Genomic DNA, 17,221 nt, shown 5'->3' on the forward strand with positions numbered 1-17,221 from the left:
GGGAAAAAAGTAAAAATAGATTAAAATACAGAAAGCAAGCCAAAGTCCCCTGATGAAGGAATACTTCTACAAAGAGAACAAAACAAGGTTTCCGAGTACTCTTCACAAATAATTCCTATCCACAATAATCTACCAGAAATGAAGAAGAATTATACCACCTCTCATACACAGCCAATAAATGCAACCAATTGCTTGCTCCTCCCTATAGCCAATGCATCCTGGCCAGTTCTTGACACAATTTATTTTTCCTAGCACCTAACCTCATATGACCCGGCTTTGGTTATGTAACGGACCCACTCGACTGTATTGTACCCGCTCTTTTCCCATACCTGCAGAAAACGTGACCAGATGATGAAACTACATCTCCATGAGAAGGATGATATAAAACCCTTTCATAAAACATTTGAGTATAAATACCTTGAGAAATCGGACACGTAATCCAGATGCAGTGAACATAGGAACCTGCAAAAGAGAAGATATTTTTGTTACTCTTCAGTTGAAGATATACGTTAATATGGCAAAAGAAAAGGCTTTTGAGCACAGTTTACCTCAATGTCATGCAATAGAAATAAACAGTAATTGAATTACAGTTACGTCCAGGAGTTCATTATTGAAAAAAAATAAAAATAAGAAGCTAATAAAAAACGTGTCCCCTGCCTTGCCCTCAACCAAAAGCTGCGACAGGAAAAAGACTACAGTAGAAAGGAAAAATAAGGGGAGGCAGCCAAAAGTACTTGAGCCTGAGCCTAAACCTAAACCACCAATTATCTCTATGAACAGAGTACGAAAATTCTTCAGAGAAAACACAGTTCAGAATACAAGGAATCAAGTCACTGAACAGCTAGGAGCCTCAGACATTTCCAGATATGAACATATGTAAGCAAAAGAATGCAGAAAAGAAGGTTGGCCTCTAGTTCTTCAGGAAAATCTTGATTCTTGTCATGGTGTCAAAAAAACATTAATTTTCTTTTATGCTTAACCATGATTTTAAAACCCAAAAATTCAAAGTTAGCACAGAAAGACAAGGTAACCTTTAGGGGATACCGCATCGTCATCATTATCAGCACACAAACAATTGGGAAGTTGGCATCCATTCTAATGCTCCTTTATAATTCCAGTAGTCCAAGTGGCATCCACTTGGTCTACCAACCTTTGAGATTAGTGGTTCAAAAGCAAGTGCAAGTGCATAAGCACACCACCCCACCCATGCACGCACACAGACAGACACAAATCAATCTCTCACTCCATGCATGAGTCTACCCATCTGGAACCTCAAACAGTAGTCAAACTTCATCTAAAGCAGTCTCCAAGGATGGCTCAGGTGGTGATCCACCCCTCATGGTAAACATGAGGCCGTGGGGTCGAACCTTCCCATGCCCCTTAGTGTGGACAATTCTTGTAATTTCCTACATACCAAAAAATAAAAAATCATCTAAAGTCCTATAAGGTTGGTTAAGAAAACATTTTGTTTCCATGATAAAGTGAACTAATAATAGAAACCAGTTATTTAGACAAAATAGGCATGCAAAACAATTTAAAGCACCTGAAATTCCATCTGAATTGGTGGCCTGGTCCAAGACTTCTTCTCCGTCATCGTGGAAATCAACTCTACTTCTGCACTCAATGTTGTCTCAGTTTGTCCAGGAAATTTCCTTATCCTACATTTTGAAAATAAGAAAAGAACTATTAATTAAATTCAAACAAAATAGAGGATAAATAAGCAAATGCTAAGCCACTGAAAGATGCATCTAAGACTATCAAAAATGAGGTTTGTCATGCCATTGACTAAATAAAAAGATATCAACACATATTTGAAAAATAAGGTAATTTCCAAAATGCAAAAGGATCCTTTGACAATCATTGATACCATAACCAAATAACCAATACTTGGCTTTGTTGAAAGTTTTAACCACTTCCAAATTGGAGCATAGAAAATCAAATTATAGAAAAATCTGAACAGAAAGGTTTTAGTTTTGTATCTTGGACCCCATCAAGGTTGAGAAAGTAAAATCTTTCAAGGTCTCCTCCTTCAAAACTATTCTGTTGCTACATATAAAATCAGACATCAAGGTCAAATGGACCCCATCAATGCCAAAGGACATGCGCAACCTTTGAGAAGTCTTATTCCATTCTATCCTCCTTCCTGTTCATTTTCTTCCCAGGAAATTAAAAACACATATATTAACAACTAAAAGTATTGTAAGTCCAAACACCCCCAAGGTGTAACAATAGACCACAAAGTGCCCAGAGAATGGTGCAAGCTAGTATCAACCTAGTGCCATGGATTGGCTATCCGGACAACCAGTATGAGATGTGACCAAGTATTTTTCCTATCATTGGACAGCTAAGTTGAAGCCATACGCAGCTCAAGGCAACAGACAGAATGGACTTTGAAGTATGGGTGAGCTTTTGAGGGCCATTATGATTATTGGGGCATCGCCATGTGATCAATTGTCATATAAAAACGGCTCAAAATGCTACGATAAGGGAGATCCAAGTATTGACACTACCTCTTCATTGCATGCAGTGTGGGCACTGGTGCCAGGTAAGCTCCTTTTGCTGACGTTGAATTGAAGGGCTAACAGTTGTTACCACAAGGGTGTCATAGTCCCCTTAAACTTCATGCTTGGTAGGCAATGTCATGGATGGCCAAGAAGGACAACATCACTCTCCACCTAGGCGGAGGTTCAGCATGCATTGAAGCAAGGCCCCACAAGCGTGCCAAACAGTGACATGCATGCCAGGAACGAAAAAGGCTAGCGAGGTGTTGTGTTGACTATCATGTACTATGAAAGAGGCACATCCTTAGATATGACCTTGCCCTAGTATTCATTAGCTCGCTTACATGAGTGGGACTTAATAATGTGCATGCATGTGGGATTTGAATGCCATATGCTTAAAGTTCGAATATATGGCCAATAAACATCAATGCCTAGCCCATATCCGAGATTGCATAATGGACCTTACCTTTCTTGTCAAGTGCCTTACAATATATTGCCATGTGAAGGCTACGTGGGGTACACACAATGGACCGTGTTGCCTTGATCCTCGAGCTTGAAAGCAACTTGAGGCTCATTGCTTGCAGAGAGGGTAATATTGGTTGGCTAGCACCAATATATTCATTGGCATGATGTGAAATATCAACCTTCGAACATACAAGATGACTATACTACACCGCTTCAGAGCAACTGATGTGAGCACGCATAATTGAGTGCCATGTAAAGATCCTAGACAAGGATAGTATCATAGTATAGAACCATAGTGTTTTGGATAGGCATGGTTGAGTCAAGGACTTGGGTGTTTTCCTTGCATATCAACATGGCTTGTTGGTGAAAACTAGTATAATCAACCACACAAATCCTAGCCCATGACTATTGGTATCCCAAACTAGTGGCATAGAATAGTTTTCTGGCACATGTGATGTTTATTGAAAATTCTATAACTGATAGAAAATCAAAAGAATTGCTTGCCCAGAGCTGAGGATGGAGAGACCAAGGGACTAGAGTTGCACTGTTGGTAGCTGGCTCGAGGGAAAGGTCAAGAAGGAGCGAAAAACTGGAGTAGCACAGCTAATCACTAAGTCAAGGCAAAGGTTCTAAGGCCAAAGTACTGGTGCAGCTTGTGCAGGCACCAATTGTACACCTGTGATCGATGCCTTGGTATCTGGTTAAATGTCAAGGAGACCGAGGAATTAGAGTAAGTAACATGAAGGTGGACTAACCCAATGAAGGTTGGGAGGACCAAGGAACTATAACAATGCAGCTATTTTTACTTGAAATGAAAAACTAAGGACTAAGCAACTGAAGCAACTAGTATCAATGCTTGAATGCTTTTGTGTTATTAGAGAGCACTCGAGTTGAGTTCACCAAGAAGTGAAACTAGTCACATCATGTTGCTAGTAAATTTAGCCAATATTTATGGAGACAAGATAGGGCAAATGAACCAAAATGGAAAAAGATGAACTATTTGACAAAGTGGAGTGTGGAAGGTTGCAACAGACTACAATCAATCCGGTGGGAATTGCACCTCATTATTGCAATGGAGTTCAAAGTACCCAAATTCACATGCCTCTGAAATTTTCCATGTCCTCTTTAAATTAAGCATCAGATACCAGAATTCTTAAAGGTCTTGAGCATTATTAACTAGGACAAAGATCCATCCTCATAACCCGTGATTCTCTCCCAAAAAGTGAAATATTTGAACCAATGAGACTTTGAAAACAAGCCCTATAACAACAAAAATTAATTTTTAATACTCACTTCCAGACCAAGCAATCAATGGCAGCATTGTACTTAGCTTTACCAGACGTCACTTGAAAACTTGTTTTCGCTGTTTGTTTTGGTACAGGAATCTTAACTACAACTCCAAGGGCAAACATTTTCGCACCAAAGACACTCTTCACCTGAAATTAAAATAAAAATGATAAGAGAATGGCACTCAACATCTAGAAATTCATGCTTCAAGATGAAGACAACAAACCTTAACATTTACTTCCATCCGTGTCCGACCGAGTTCTTTAATTGTTGGCAACACCCGGAATGGTAGATTTACACCCTCAGTAATACGATACCTGTGAGAATAATAGATTTATAAATTAAGGCAATAATTTATGTAAGATATATCGCAGAAGAGGATTCTCATTTTATTTTAGCACCAGAAGCAAGCAATATGCACCTACATATACACAATCGAGGACAAAAGGAAAACAAGAAATAACAGGTTATGACATAGTTATTACATACAGCAGTGTAGAAAATGGTAATACTAGCCAAAAGAGAAACAGAAAGGAAAATAAACAAAATCAGAACAAAAAAGTGAATAAAAACCTTATGCAGCCTTGAAAATCCTACAAAAATGTTTTACAAATCAGATGTGTAATTGCATCACAGTGCAAACCTAGGTAGCAATCATAATGCTCCTTAATGACTGGAAGTCATGGGCTCAAATTGTGCAAATTGCCTTTTTGCACAAAAGCAAGAGGAAGGCTGTGTACAGTTACAACACTCCCCCGGCTCTCGCAAAGTGAGGAATCTTGTGTATTAAGTAGTAGGACACCCTTGCATCACATTTCCTCTTTATATTTCAACCCTAATTAATAGCAAGTGTCCTAAAATACAACCTGACCATATGCTCTCGACAGAAGAATGTCACTGAAAATCTAATAGACCTAAACTATGAGTGGGAAAAAGAGAACCTGCAGGCAATTTAAATAAAACAAACTTGATTGACTCTGATGAGAACAATGAACAAAGGAATGATGGACAAACAGTGTCTCCTTTAGACATGGACATGCCACCATGCAAGTTTTTAGAGACACAAGCCTTAGGTAAGAACGGATGAACGTGCACATATTTTTGGTCTTGAATTTAGAAGTGGCCCATACATTGATAATTTAATAATATTTCATCATAATTCCTTTTGGCCTCCAAAGCAAAAACAGTGTCTTGTATTAGAAAGAAAAATGACACATACTGTATCAACTAAGGGCTCCAAAACTTTTAACACTCCAGAACTTGTCTACAACATTTTCAGGTCAATATGATTGACAATACCATGTCCTATATAACAAAACTTCAGAAGCATGCTCGCTATTTTGATGAAGTCAGCCATTGACATTGTTTTTAACATACTGAATACAAGCACATGATAGAAAGAGTGGGAAATTATAAATGGACCCTGTTTTTTTTTAAATTTATTTCCCCTGTTTTTCTTTATTTCTTTCCTTTTTTGGGCATTGGGGTGGACATGTGGGGGTGGTGTGTGCACTGGGAGGGGGGGAATGAGTACCCACAGCTTATGCCACCATGTATTTAATCCTCTTTCCTAGCCTCCGCTTCCCCCCCTTTTCCTGTAGACACATGCTTGTGCTGGATGCGTGCAGATTAACAAAATTGTTTACTGAATTTTCATTATAGAGCCTAAGTAATGCGGAACCCAAATCAAAAGAAACAAGAGTAATCCCAATTACTCAAAATCAATATCAATGTTCAATATTCCTTAGGATTCTAGGACATAAAAGAAATTAGATACAAATTAAAATACAGAAATTAATAAAACAATATTATTTTCTACTTTTACACCTAAAATATTGTTTCCTGAAATAGAGACAATCTTCATCATTAAGTCTCATCAGATGTGGCTCAGTTTCCACCCAGGGTCATAGCTTCTATGTTTTTTTTCCCCTTCTTGTTCTGATTATTATAATAGCTGAACACAAACCACTTATTTCTATAACCCAATTTCCTGGTTCCCAGATGGCCCAACCACTTTGTAGAGAAGCCTTTTTGAAGTTTATGCTTCAATATTAAAAATTCACTGCTATTCTCCATGCCCATCCTTGAGCAATGTCCCATTTCTGAGCACCATCATCGGATGTACAGAAATTCCATAATAGCAATCACTCCAAAAAGGTGTTTGAGTAATTCAAAACAGGAGGGAATCAATGCATAAAATTTTTAAAAAGTTGGTAACATAATAACTTGACTAAGAATGCATCACCAGGATCTATCCAAAACAAGATTTACTTGAGATCTCATTGTTACAGTTTGCAATACCTGGAGAAAGCTTAAAAGAAGTTAACGCCTATAGTTCTACAGCTACAAAGTTCATAGTTCACTCAATTTCAGTTAGTGGATGATCAAGAAATAAAAACTAAAGCAATCATGATAATATGTTTTGCTGGTGCAAAGATTAAACATACTACATCAATTTTAAAGACCCAAAAAGTAACTGAAAAAGAACTGTGAGCTTACTTCATCAACTCAAATTCACCATCAGGAGGCACAAAACTAACAGTCTTTTCTGAGTTGAATCTTGTCAGATTTACACATTGATGAAAAGTAACATCATCAAGCTCAATAGTCTTTCCACTGCACAAGGTATCACGGTTCAAGATTGGGTTAGAGAGAATGCACGAGTAATTCATCAAGCAGAAACACAAATTAGAGTCACATGCTCAAGCGCCAAAACACAGTTCCTTTAAACAAAACTGATCACAATAACTGATGAATCCAAGTATAAAATCAATTTTCGCTTCCAAAAGAAATCCTGTGGTAAAGGAACAACTAGAAATTACAAATGTACCCTCCAGACATCTAAGAAATCTTGCAAAAACCCAGTCCATTAGGGAATGTGAAAGCAAATGAGAAAAATTGACCTATCCCTAACATAGCTGCAGGGAAGGCAAGTGTGGACAGAGAAGTTGAGAACACATTAACATATATATATATATATATATGTACACAGATAAGCCACATTAAGTAGTAAGTATACACATACATGTTAGTATGTGAACATAATCTTCTCAGGAAGCTTACTCACTAAAACACTGAGGGAGAGATCATTTTCTTTTGAATTTTTCATGACTTATACCTTAAAAGATTAATAAATTTACAGGGAAAATTTTTATTTTAATTTATGTCTGGCAATTGCCCCTGGATTTTCAAAAATTCATGAAATTTGTATTCAATGTTTGATTTAAAAAAGAAAAAGAAAAGAAAAACTGAAAGACCATGCTCCCAGAGAGCACAACTAAAGTTTAAGGAGCTAGTATAATTTTAGAATGACGATTGACGACAAAAGAGTTAATGGGAAACAAATAAAATATAAAGGAAAAAAATGTTATAAAAGTCCATATGGTTCATTTGTGCAATGTTTAACTGGGAGCATTAGCTTCTTTTACTAAAGCACACATGTAAATGTAAGAACTCACAATTCAAATATATGCACCTGCTTGGTGATAAAATGAGTATGCAAGGTAATGGTTTATGTAGTGATGGAGAAAGCCATGACCATGCAGCACATGCAACCCACCAGAAAAAGAAAAAAGAAGGCAAGAGATTTGCAAGGGGATAAAAGAAAAGAACTTCCTCTCTTAAACCAAAAATAATTATGCAAAATCAAACCAAAAATTAAACTGAACCACCAGAAAATCTATCTTCCCAAAGAAACATTTCCATCCATGCTGAGTGCCTGCAGCATAATGTCGCAGCTTGCCAAACACAGAACACTCTGCCAGTAGGAGACTCCTCAATTAGCACCTACAGACCTTGCCCTTTGATGCATTCATAGCCCAGTAAAAGTAAAACAAAGAAAGCAGCTGAGCTCCTAGATTTTGTTAAAAATGTGCGTGGACCACAGGTTACCAATCGAAGTCATAATTTTGTTCTCTCTGTAAATGGGTTGGGGGGGGGGGGGGGGGGGGGGGGGGGGGGGGGGGGGGGAAACAAATTGTGCGGAAGAACAGAGGTGAACCCAGCATATATCTACATGTTTGATAGGAAGAGTTGAAAATCATATGTGATGAAATAGACAAGCAATGCTCAAGGGCACTTCAACTAATTCTAACAGCTCCTTTATTTCCACACATATGAAAATGGTTACTCATCTAAAAAATTCAAGAAATCTTAAAGGTATAGGGGTCCATTTTCTGGTTAGTTTTCTAATGTTACATGAACAAGAAGAACTCATCTATGATTTCTCAACAAGCTACATGAAGAACTCATTAGACCAGAATCATTTAGAATAAAAGCATATTTGAAATTCTAGCCCCCCCCCCCCCCCCCCCCAAAAAAAAAAAGAAAAAAGATTAGTTGAAATACTACACAAAGGCAGGAATTAGCCTGTACTAGTAAAAGCATATAGGAAAAGGATGAAAGGGATTATCTTCAGAAGTTACCTCTTAGTAGGACGTGATTTAATTTGCGACTCTTTCTCAAGACCAATTTTATCATTTAAACCCAACTTCAAATCGGGCATTCCAGAAAGGAAGCACTTCATAAGAATTTTCCCAGTTACATCACACCGCAAAACACTACCTACAATCACCAAACATGCATGAGAGATCAAATTAACAGTCTGTCAACTGAAGCACTGGCTACACATTCTCACCTTTAGATGACATAAGCAGATTGACACTTTCCACAATATCCAGAAACACCTATTAAGGGACAAAGTATTATAACTTATAAACCAGTTGCATGGCTATATGACCAGAAAGGAGATAAGAGGGAAAAAATGTGATTACTTCATTCTTTTTATAAACAAGGCCCTCTCTACGCCAGCCAACAGCACCTGTAACTTGTAAAGTTGCATTGGGAACTGGTTTATCTGCAGGCTATTTTTTCCCCACAAGGAACCAACAAGTTAGAAGAATCCTTTTTGTAAAACCAATCCAAGATAACACAAGACATCATGCTTTTGACACACTTTCAATATTTGTAACAACAAAGTATCTTAAACACACTAAGAAATGTGAAAAATATAATTTTTTTGGATTACAAGGTAAAATAGAAAACAAGGAAAACATATCTAACCTTGGAAGAGAATGGAGACCGTACTCCTTCCTGAGTGATATAAAGCTTCAGGATTTCAGGAGAAAGATTTTGGGGATAACCAAAGTCCATGATCTCTGCATTTTGGGCAAGAGTATTAAGAGCTAATGCAGGCAGATAGTCACTCTTATTCACCAGTGATGACTAAGAAGTAAGAATAAAAGAACAATCTAGCACATTTAAATAACTTGAGATTCCAAAAGGGTACAGTTTACACCAAGTAAAAAGACGTCAACAAAAATAACACTAAAACGTAATCCAACCAAGTAGGGCTGCATGGATTTTACCTCACCAATCATCTCTATCACTGACCACATCTTCCATAAAACCATTATATTTCATGTCATGCATAAGAGTTACTCACCAAGTTTTCTTTGGTTTTCCTCTACCTCTATCGCAACAAACTTTTTACATTCCATCTGGCATCCACCACCCACCCTCAATGAGTTTTTTAATTGTCTTCTCACAAATGTCCAAACCATCTTAAAAACTCCTCATGTATTTTATTTTTTAAAGAATCACTCCAACTGTCTTACTGATAAGCTTATTTCTAATGCTATCTTCTTTGCAACTGCTGCACATCTACTCTAACATTGTGATATCAATTATGCTCATATCTTGCACGTGTTAGTACTTAACTACCCAACATCTTATGACATGCAACAAAGCTGGTCTTATAAGTCATCCAAGTAAACTTTTCTTTTATCTTCCAAAGGACTTTACGGTAGCATAAAATTCTTAATGCAATTTTCTACTTTAACCATCTTGTATTGATTTTTTATGTAACATTCCCAACAATCTCCTTAGGTTTTTGAATAGTTGGTTCCAGATGACTGAACTGATCCTTTCTTGAAATAATTTGATATTCAAGTATCTCTATAATATCATTTACATTAATATTTTTACTAATGAGCCACAAATGAGACTTTGGAAGAGAGTGACTAAGTAAAGATAAAGAAGAACAACTGAAGTGACTAAAACCAATTTGGTTTTTGAGCCAAAAAAAAAACAATTTGGTTTCTGGTAGGTCAATATAGAAACTATATACTTGCAAAGGCCCTAGTGGAAAGATACGGAGATAAACAAAAGAATTTGGAATTTGCATATGACGTTTATAGATTTAGACAATGCTTATAACAGAATTCCTAGAGAGTATTATGAGGATTTTTAGAGAAGAAAAGAGTACAAATTGCATATATACAGGTTATATAAAGATGTGTATCATGGAGCAAAAACACATGCCACAACATTTAGAGGAGATACTGGAGCTTTTCTAATTATAATTAGATTACATCAAGGATCTGCTTTAAGCCCTTAACAATTCACCCTAGTAATGGGTGAACAAATAATTGTATCAAGGCAGAGATGCCTAGGTATATGCTATATGCAAATGAAATTGGGTTGGAGGATGAGAAAGAAGGCATGACTAATAAACTTGAGATATGGAGGAACTTTAAGAATCTAGATATTTTAAGTTAAGCAGATTGAAAATGGAAAATGTGGGATGTAAGTTCAATAAAAATATCAACGTGAATGATGTTATGGTAAAATTGGAAGATCAAATCATACCAAGAAAAAACTAGCTCAAATATCTTAGATCAATCATCCAAAAAGATAAATAGATTAATGAAAACATTATCCATAGAATTAAGACAAGATAGTTAAAATGGAAAAGCTAGCATTTTATGTAATAGTAAGATTTTGTTGAACCTAAAAGGAAAATGTTACGAGACAACTATAAAACCAATTGTATGGCACATAATGTTGGAAAATAAAGCGCCTACACGTGTAAAATAAGAGTGTAATGAAGATAAGGATGCAAGATGGATGTGTGGCTATACAAAAAAAATAAATAAATAAAATTAGAAATGAGATCATTCATAATAAGGTCAGAATGGTTCCATTGATGATATGATGCATGAGACACAATTATAACAGTTTGATCATTTAAGAAGAAAATTGTTAGAAACTCCTATGATAAGAGTGGATGGAAGGAACCACTATCTAGCAAAAGAGGTAGGAATTGTATGATACAAGTTGTAAAGACCTCACAAAACATAGAGCCATAGGTAGAAATGACTAGCAAGCTAGAATCCATGTAGTTGACCCCACATAATTGGTAAAAGGCTCAATATGTTGTTGTACTTCCATAAATGTTGTCCCTCTACAACTCAAGCTTAATATTCAAGCATTTTTTTGTCTCATCCAGCAAAATCCCATCTATAAGTAACAATAATAAAAGCACCTCTTCTTAGACGTAACTAGTGAATCACCTATCACTAGAGCAAAAAAGGTAAGGATTCAATGCAAAGTCTCAATGTAATGCAATTGTAATTGAAAATTTTTCAACTACTCCTCCACATGCCCGTCCTAATACATGTATCTACAAAATGATATATTATCCTCAACAAGACTTATCTAAGAACTTTGTCACATGCTTTTTACAAGTCCATAAATGTGCACACATATATACCCTCAATGCACAAGCTCCCCGCTTTGCAAGGGTCAAGGAGCATGCACACATATACGTGATTATAATAAATCCAATGGCATTATAATGTATAAAGTATCTTGTTAACAATATGAATGAAAGGGGGACATCAAAGAAGCCATGCATAAATGAGAAAGACCACGGTATCCCACAACCAAGATGTTGATGGTTATTCCGATCTTGTCTGTGACAAAGAATTTAGGTTTCTATACTTGCGATAAAATTGTGTAAATCGTAAAAACTCCTGAGATGGGTCACTTTTGATTAAGCTGCTAGAAAATCATTAATTTCCCGGTGACTTAATAAGGAGTCTCATCTTTACTTGGGGTCTTCTGTGTGCTACATATTTAGTCTTTTCTCCTGTTTATCCACTCCTGCATTTTAATACTTCTGTCTTCACTTCAGGCCTTTTGAATGCCTGCATATTTAGTCTTTTCTCCCTGTTTATCCACTCCATGTGAACTTTAATACTCATTTTTAAGTTCCAAGCAGACCATTCAAGGATAAAGGCAATTGCACACACTAAGACACCAAAGCATACTGTACTGGAATCCTTATCAAATGCAGTACCAAAATAAATATAATTCTGAAGGAAATAGATATACAATGCAACTTAAAATTCAATAATTTTCATATGGCATACCATCCAACAGCTCATAGATCAAAACAAAGTTATTGCGGATAGCATCTTCATCAAAGGCCCCGCCAAAATAAGATTTGAACAGTGCAACAGCCTGCAAAAAGAAAAATGTACAGATATCAATACTAAATTAAGAACATCAAGATTTTTTAGTAAAGACCACCTGCAAGTTACACCCATGGGCCTTTCTCCGGATAGTAACATATTTCACTTTTGAAATCTAGCAAATTAAAACATATATACTAAATGCATAAAAAAAAAAAAAAGGCTCTGCGTATTCATATTGGTGTACCATAATAAAAGTAACTAGGAATCTATGCAAGCACAAACTTGCTGCTTATTGCGCTAAAGAATGAGGTTAAAAAGAAATAGTACATAGCGCCAAATCCATCAATCATAATACAATCAGGATTTAGGAGTAAGAGAAATGCTAACAACCTCCACAACAAACTTGAAAGCACATGCAACATTAGCATTGCTGCTGACAACGATCACAATATAGACATTGCTAATTCGCATGTACAAGAAAGAGCACCCTCCAATCTGCCGCACAGGACATGTTCCCAGTTCTTTTGTTTGCATTATATGCATTCGGAAGGCATCAACCATATTTCCCCTGGAGAAATTATCAGAGCCAATAAACACAAAGGGTAAATAATACACAAGATTTGCCATAAAATAAATCTGCCTTGATCCACTATGTGGCTAAGTACCAGGACAACAGAATTAATGATTAAGCTAGAATGATTACAAGGAAAAAGAAGATTAGCAATTGAACACAAGGAAAAGTGATATGGCTGTGATATCATACAAACATGCATAGTAGCTTAAATAACTGAAAAACATTTTATGAAACATATATCCAATTTAGTCACGTCCCAGTTGGAAATAAGTGTGCGTTTCAGAACTTGGAAAGGCATCCAATTAAGTTTCTTTTGGCCCATCAACAACAAAGCATCATGGCATCTAGAATGTAAGAACCTGACTGCATCTGGTATTCTACTTTTTCAAAAATAGTTTAGTTAAAATGGCATAGAAAAATATGTGTTTCCCATCACAAACCCACTGTTTACGTTTTCAGGTAGCTATTAACATGCATAACTTTCAGACAAAAAATTTGGCAAAGCCCAACATGCATAATCACTCACACATACAGGCCACCGCTGGCTTAGCTTCTCAATATGTTGAAATCACAATTATCGCATATCAAAAACAAATATATATCATGAAATCAAACTTGCAACCATTCGTTAGAATATTAAAGGAAGTCAACAATAAAAAGGTAGACCTTGTACTTAAGTGTTGTAGGTTTAATCAAGAAGTGGAAATGGAAGAAATTTGGAACACTGTCATAAAAATCAGTATGGATATGTCATCAATTAAAAATATAACTATGTATGAGAACCAGCTTTGAATTAAAAAATTTAACAGGGAAAAATAAACCCTTTTACAAAATGAAAAATGCATTTTCATCTTCTTTCCAGTTATGATTCATCTTCCTGCCATGCTGAAAAAACTCAAGAAACAATGTGATACAAATTTTTCTTGATAACTTTTAAGTGTTAGACAATTTGTATCATGCGAGAAGAATTCTTTTTCTTTTATTGATAACTCAGATGAGATAAATTAGCATTATTGTACCAGTAGTTCTTCTTAGTTATGAATGGACTGTAAACAAGCAAAGCTAGTTTAGTTTGTTGTTTGAGCTTAGCTTGGCATGTCTTCTTTTCCAACCAAACTTAAATGAGCTTTAATCAAGCTGATCACAAGTCACGAGCTATTTGTTATTTTATACAGATTTAAGCTCATTGAGTAGAGTTCAAACAGAGTGTAAAAATTAACCAACACTAAAAAGAGTTCAACTTTGGCTCTTTCACATAATAAGTTGAGCCCAACAAGCTGACAATAAGTCAAACTCAAGTATTTATATGCAAGCCCTAGCTAGGAAATCTGACCTACCAAAGACATATCTACCCGAAAATAGTCAAAAGAAGCACCTTCCAATTTTTATTGGGATCTACTGAACTACATGTTACGGGGAACACTTCAGTTCAAAATTTTCACTGCTCATTTCATCTACCGATCAATATAAGTTATATTAGCCTTCTTCAGATTTTGGCACCAGAGGCCCAAAGCCAAGTCCAATAACACTTCCCAAGAAACAAATCATCTCATAGCCTAAACAATAGCTCAAACTCCTAAATGCCTGCAGAGTTAAGATAATCGCAGATTCTTATTAAGATAACTGCAGACAAAAAATTTCCCCAAAATATAAAACAAATCTTCGCATGTAGGAAATTGAATCACAATTTCCAAAAAACTCAAAAAAAAATCCCTATTCCGTTGCATTTACAATTCTGTTTCCCAGTTTCAGTTATCTTTTGGCTGATTTCTAAACCTCAGGCAACTATTTGTGAAAACATCATAAAATTTCTTGTTCCTGGAACTGGGAGTTCTAAAAAAGTATCTTGAAAACAGTTCCTATGACCAATTTAGCAAAAGTATGTAGTTCTCTGGTTGTTTCTGCAAGCAGGAACAGAAAAGAAGTTTCAATGCCTTAAGTTCTCTAGATGTAATTCTGAATGAAAACATTGCGCATCAATCCACAAACGAAATGGTGCAAAATAACTACTGACAGCCGTAACAAATGAATTTCGATGGGACTATTTTGCATATACATGCACAAACATATGGAAAGATAGAAAGTAGGTTACCCAACGTCATCACGGTAGAGGCGATTGATAAGCACATCGCCGCGGAGATTGAGGAAGTATATGGCGGAAGCAGCCACCGGCATTTCACCGATCCGACGGATTCAATTTCCGAAAGCAAATCGGCGGAGACCAACCAGAGACGGATCGAGTCAGATCTAGGGCTTTTTGCGGTCGAGATTGCAAGGCCAAGCGTGACCGGTGTTTGGATCGCGATTCAGAGCATTGCAGATCAGGAGCTTTCGTCTTCGATTCTAGGTTTTGAGGGACCTACTAAATACGAAGAAAATGTTGAATTGTTGTTCTGTTGTAGGACTAGAAAGAAGGCCAGAGAGGACTTTTCAGTAGGAATATTTTGAGCTTCTTAATAAAAGTGCTTCCGGCTTAGGCCACGCGCGTCTCAATATCGGGTACTTAATAATTGCGTTATGTATAAGGACATTTTAAAAATATTTTTGTGATTTAAATATTTCGGTGAGTCAATTTTTTTATTTTTTTTAATTCCATTACTTAATTTTTAATTAAGTTAATAAAATAAAATTAAAAAATATTATCAAATAACAAAATATCTTCTTTAGTAAAAAAATTATTAGTGATGGCTCTTGTTTCATGATGATAACAATACTTGTTTTCTATTAGTGGTGTTAATTATCAACCACCACTACATCTATCTCATTCTTTCATCATCTCATGCCAAACACATCTTCTTTGCCTTACCTATTGTCTATTCGCTTATATTATCTCTCATCTCTCTCTCCAACAAGAATGGTGCACGACATCGTCAAAACAAGTTGACTCCCATAATTCTTTCATCTTGTATGTCTCCCTTTTAACTTTATCATCCCATTATAAACAAAGAAAAATTCATGTAATACAATCCATTGCCAATTCCAATTTTAAGTGTCTAGAATCTAAAATATATGGAAATTAATGAAAATGTCTTGCTCATTATTTTTCTTCTTTCTCAATATTTCTTTTTCATTTATAATTGTCGATAATAAACTTTATCATCTGGCCACCATCAACAGTAAGAAACATTGTTGATGGATTCATACCCATCAACAATGGCTTTCTTCTTGATTTCCCCCTTTATTTTTTTTTTCATATTAAAGTTATGTTAGTTTGATTTAGGGTGAATTTCATATAACACCTATATAATTTGTCTAAATTACATTGACCATCACTATGTTTTCAAAAATAGCATACACCTCATTTATTATCAACTGATGGAATACACGTATGGCATAGGTAAATTTAAAAATTTGTACACATCAAATATGCATAGTAGAAGTTATAAATACACACACCATACACAATTTAGTTATTTAAGTAATACAATATTTCATCCAATGAAATACAATAAACAACATACATGTAGCCCATTGTCAAGTCGATATAGAAATTGTGTTTACACTAAGATCGAATCCTTTCTTACCACGTGGAAGACCTATTTTGTCCACACCTAGTAAGCTATTTAGTACCATGTTGCGGTCTTCATCTCGTGCTAACCTGAGAACTTTGATTCACCAATACATATCCGTCTCTCTGGGCTTTCCGAAATTTTCCTCGCACATAACAATTACGTTGCTATAATTTTCTCATAATTACAAAGTGAATAAGCCAAAACTATCACTATAATTCCTCACCACCCTTCCAATTTCTCTACCTCCTATTGCCACCCTTAATTGCCAATTGATTGATACATGTAAGCCATTATCTATAACTTTGGTGGCAAAAACGATCAATCAGTTATTTAAACGTGGTCAACTAATTTCCACCAAATGGAAAAATGATTGACTAGCTGTTGACACAATGAGTTGTTTTCAAAGAAATCGTTATCCGATTCATTAACTTTTAACGAATCGAGTCATTAACATTTAATAACATTATTATGAACCACCATTAATTATTAATGATATCCAAAACACAACAGGTGCACAGTATTGATGTCAGATCTCATATTATATGGTATGTGACTTTTCTAGATTTACTGCTTACTAATTATTAGATAACATCAAAACCTATTTTTAACACTGGTCAAATTATC

General features: G+C 35.8%; 1 protein-coding gene across 2 annotated transcripts; it reads right to left on the reverse strand.

Annotated features, from left to right (window-relative positions):
- LOC127786861 (AP-2 complex subunit mu) lies at positions 1-15,531 on the reverse strand. 2 transcript variants are annotated; one of them, XR_008020059.1, is made up of 14 exons: positions 15,178-15,531; positions 12,902-13,079; positions 12,467-12,557; positions 9,315-9,409; positions 9,026-9,115; positions 8,890-8,938; positions 8,678-8,816; positions 6,753-6,869; positions 4,480-4,570; positions 4,260-4,402; positions 1,544-1,658; positions 1,032-1,406; positions 418-462; positions 236-329 (listed from the first exon to the last, which is right to left on the reverse strand). XR_008020059.1 is itself a non-coding variant. In XM_052314566.1 (13 exons), exons 1-13 carry the CDS (start codon positions 15,258-15,260, stop codon positions 249-251), a joined length of 1,317 nt encoding a protein of 438 aa, XP_052170526.1. In that variant the 5' UTR covers positions 15,261-15,528; the 3' UTR covers positions 1-248. The 2 variants fall into 2 exon arrangements, 1 of the variants encoding a protein (XP_052170526.1); XM_052314566.1 differs by lacking the exon at positions 1,032-1,406 and having other exon boundaries at positions 1-329; positions 15,178-15,528.
- Positions 15,532-17,221: the final 1,690 nt, after the last annotated feature.

The sequence above is a fragment of the Diospyros lotus genome, chromosome 12 (assembly GCF_014633365.1).
Source record: "Diospyros lotus cultivar Yz01 chromosome 12, ASM1463336v1, whole genome shotgun sequence".
Classification (NCBI taxonomy): domain Eukaryota; kingdom Viridiplantae; phylum Streptophyta; class Magnoliopsida; order Ericales; family Ebenaceae; genus Diospyros; species Diospyros lotus.

Coding starts and splice junctions, on each gene's coding strand:
- LOC127786861 (XM_052314566.1), bottom strand. CDS start 15,260: ATGCCGGTGGCTGCTTCCGCCATATACTTCCTCAATCTCCGCGGCGAT. Junction 8,939..9,025: donor TTGTTTATAAAAAGAATGAA/GTAATCACATTT, acceptor GTCCCTTAATAG/GTGTTTCTGGATATTGTGGA. Junction 8,817..8,889: donor TCTGCTTATGTCATCTAAAG/GTGAGAATGTGT, acceptor TGGTGATTGTAG/GTAGTGTTTTGCGGTGTGAT.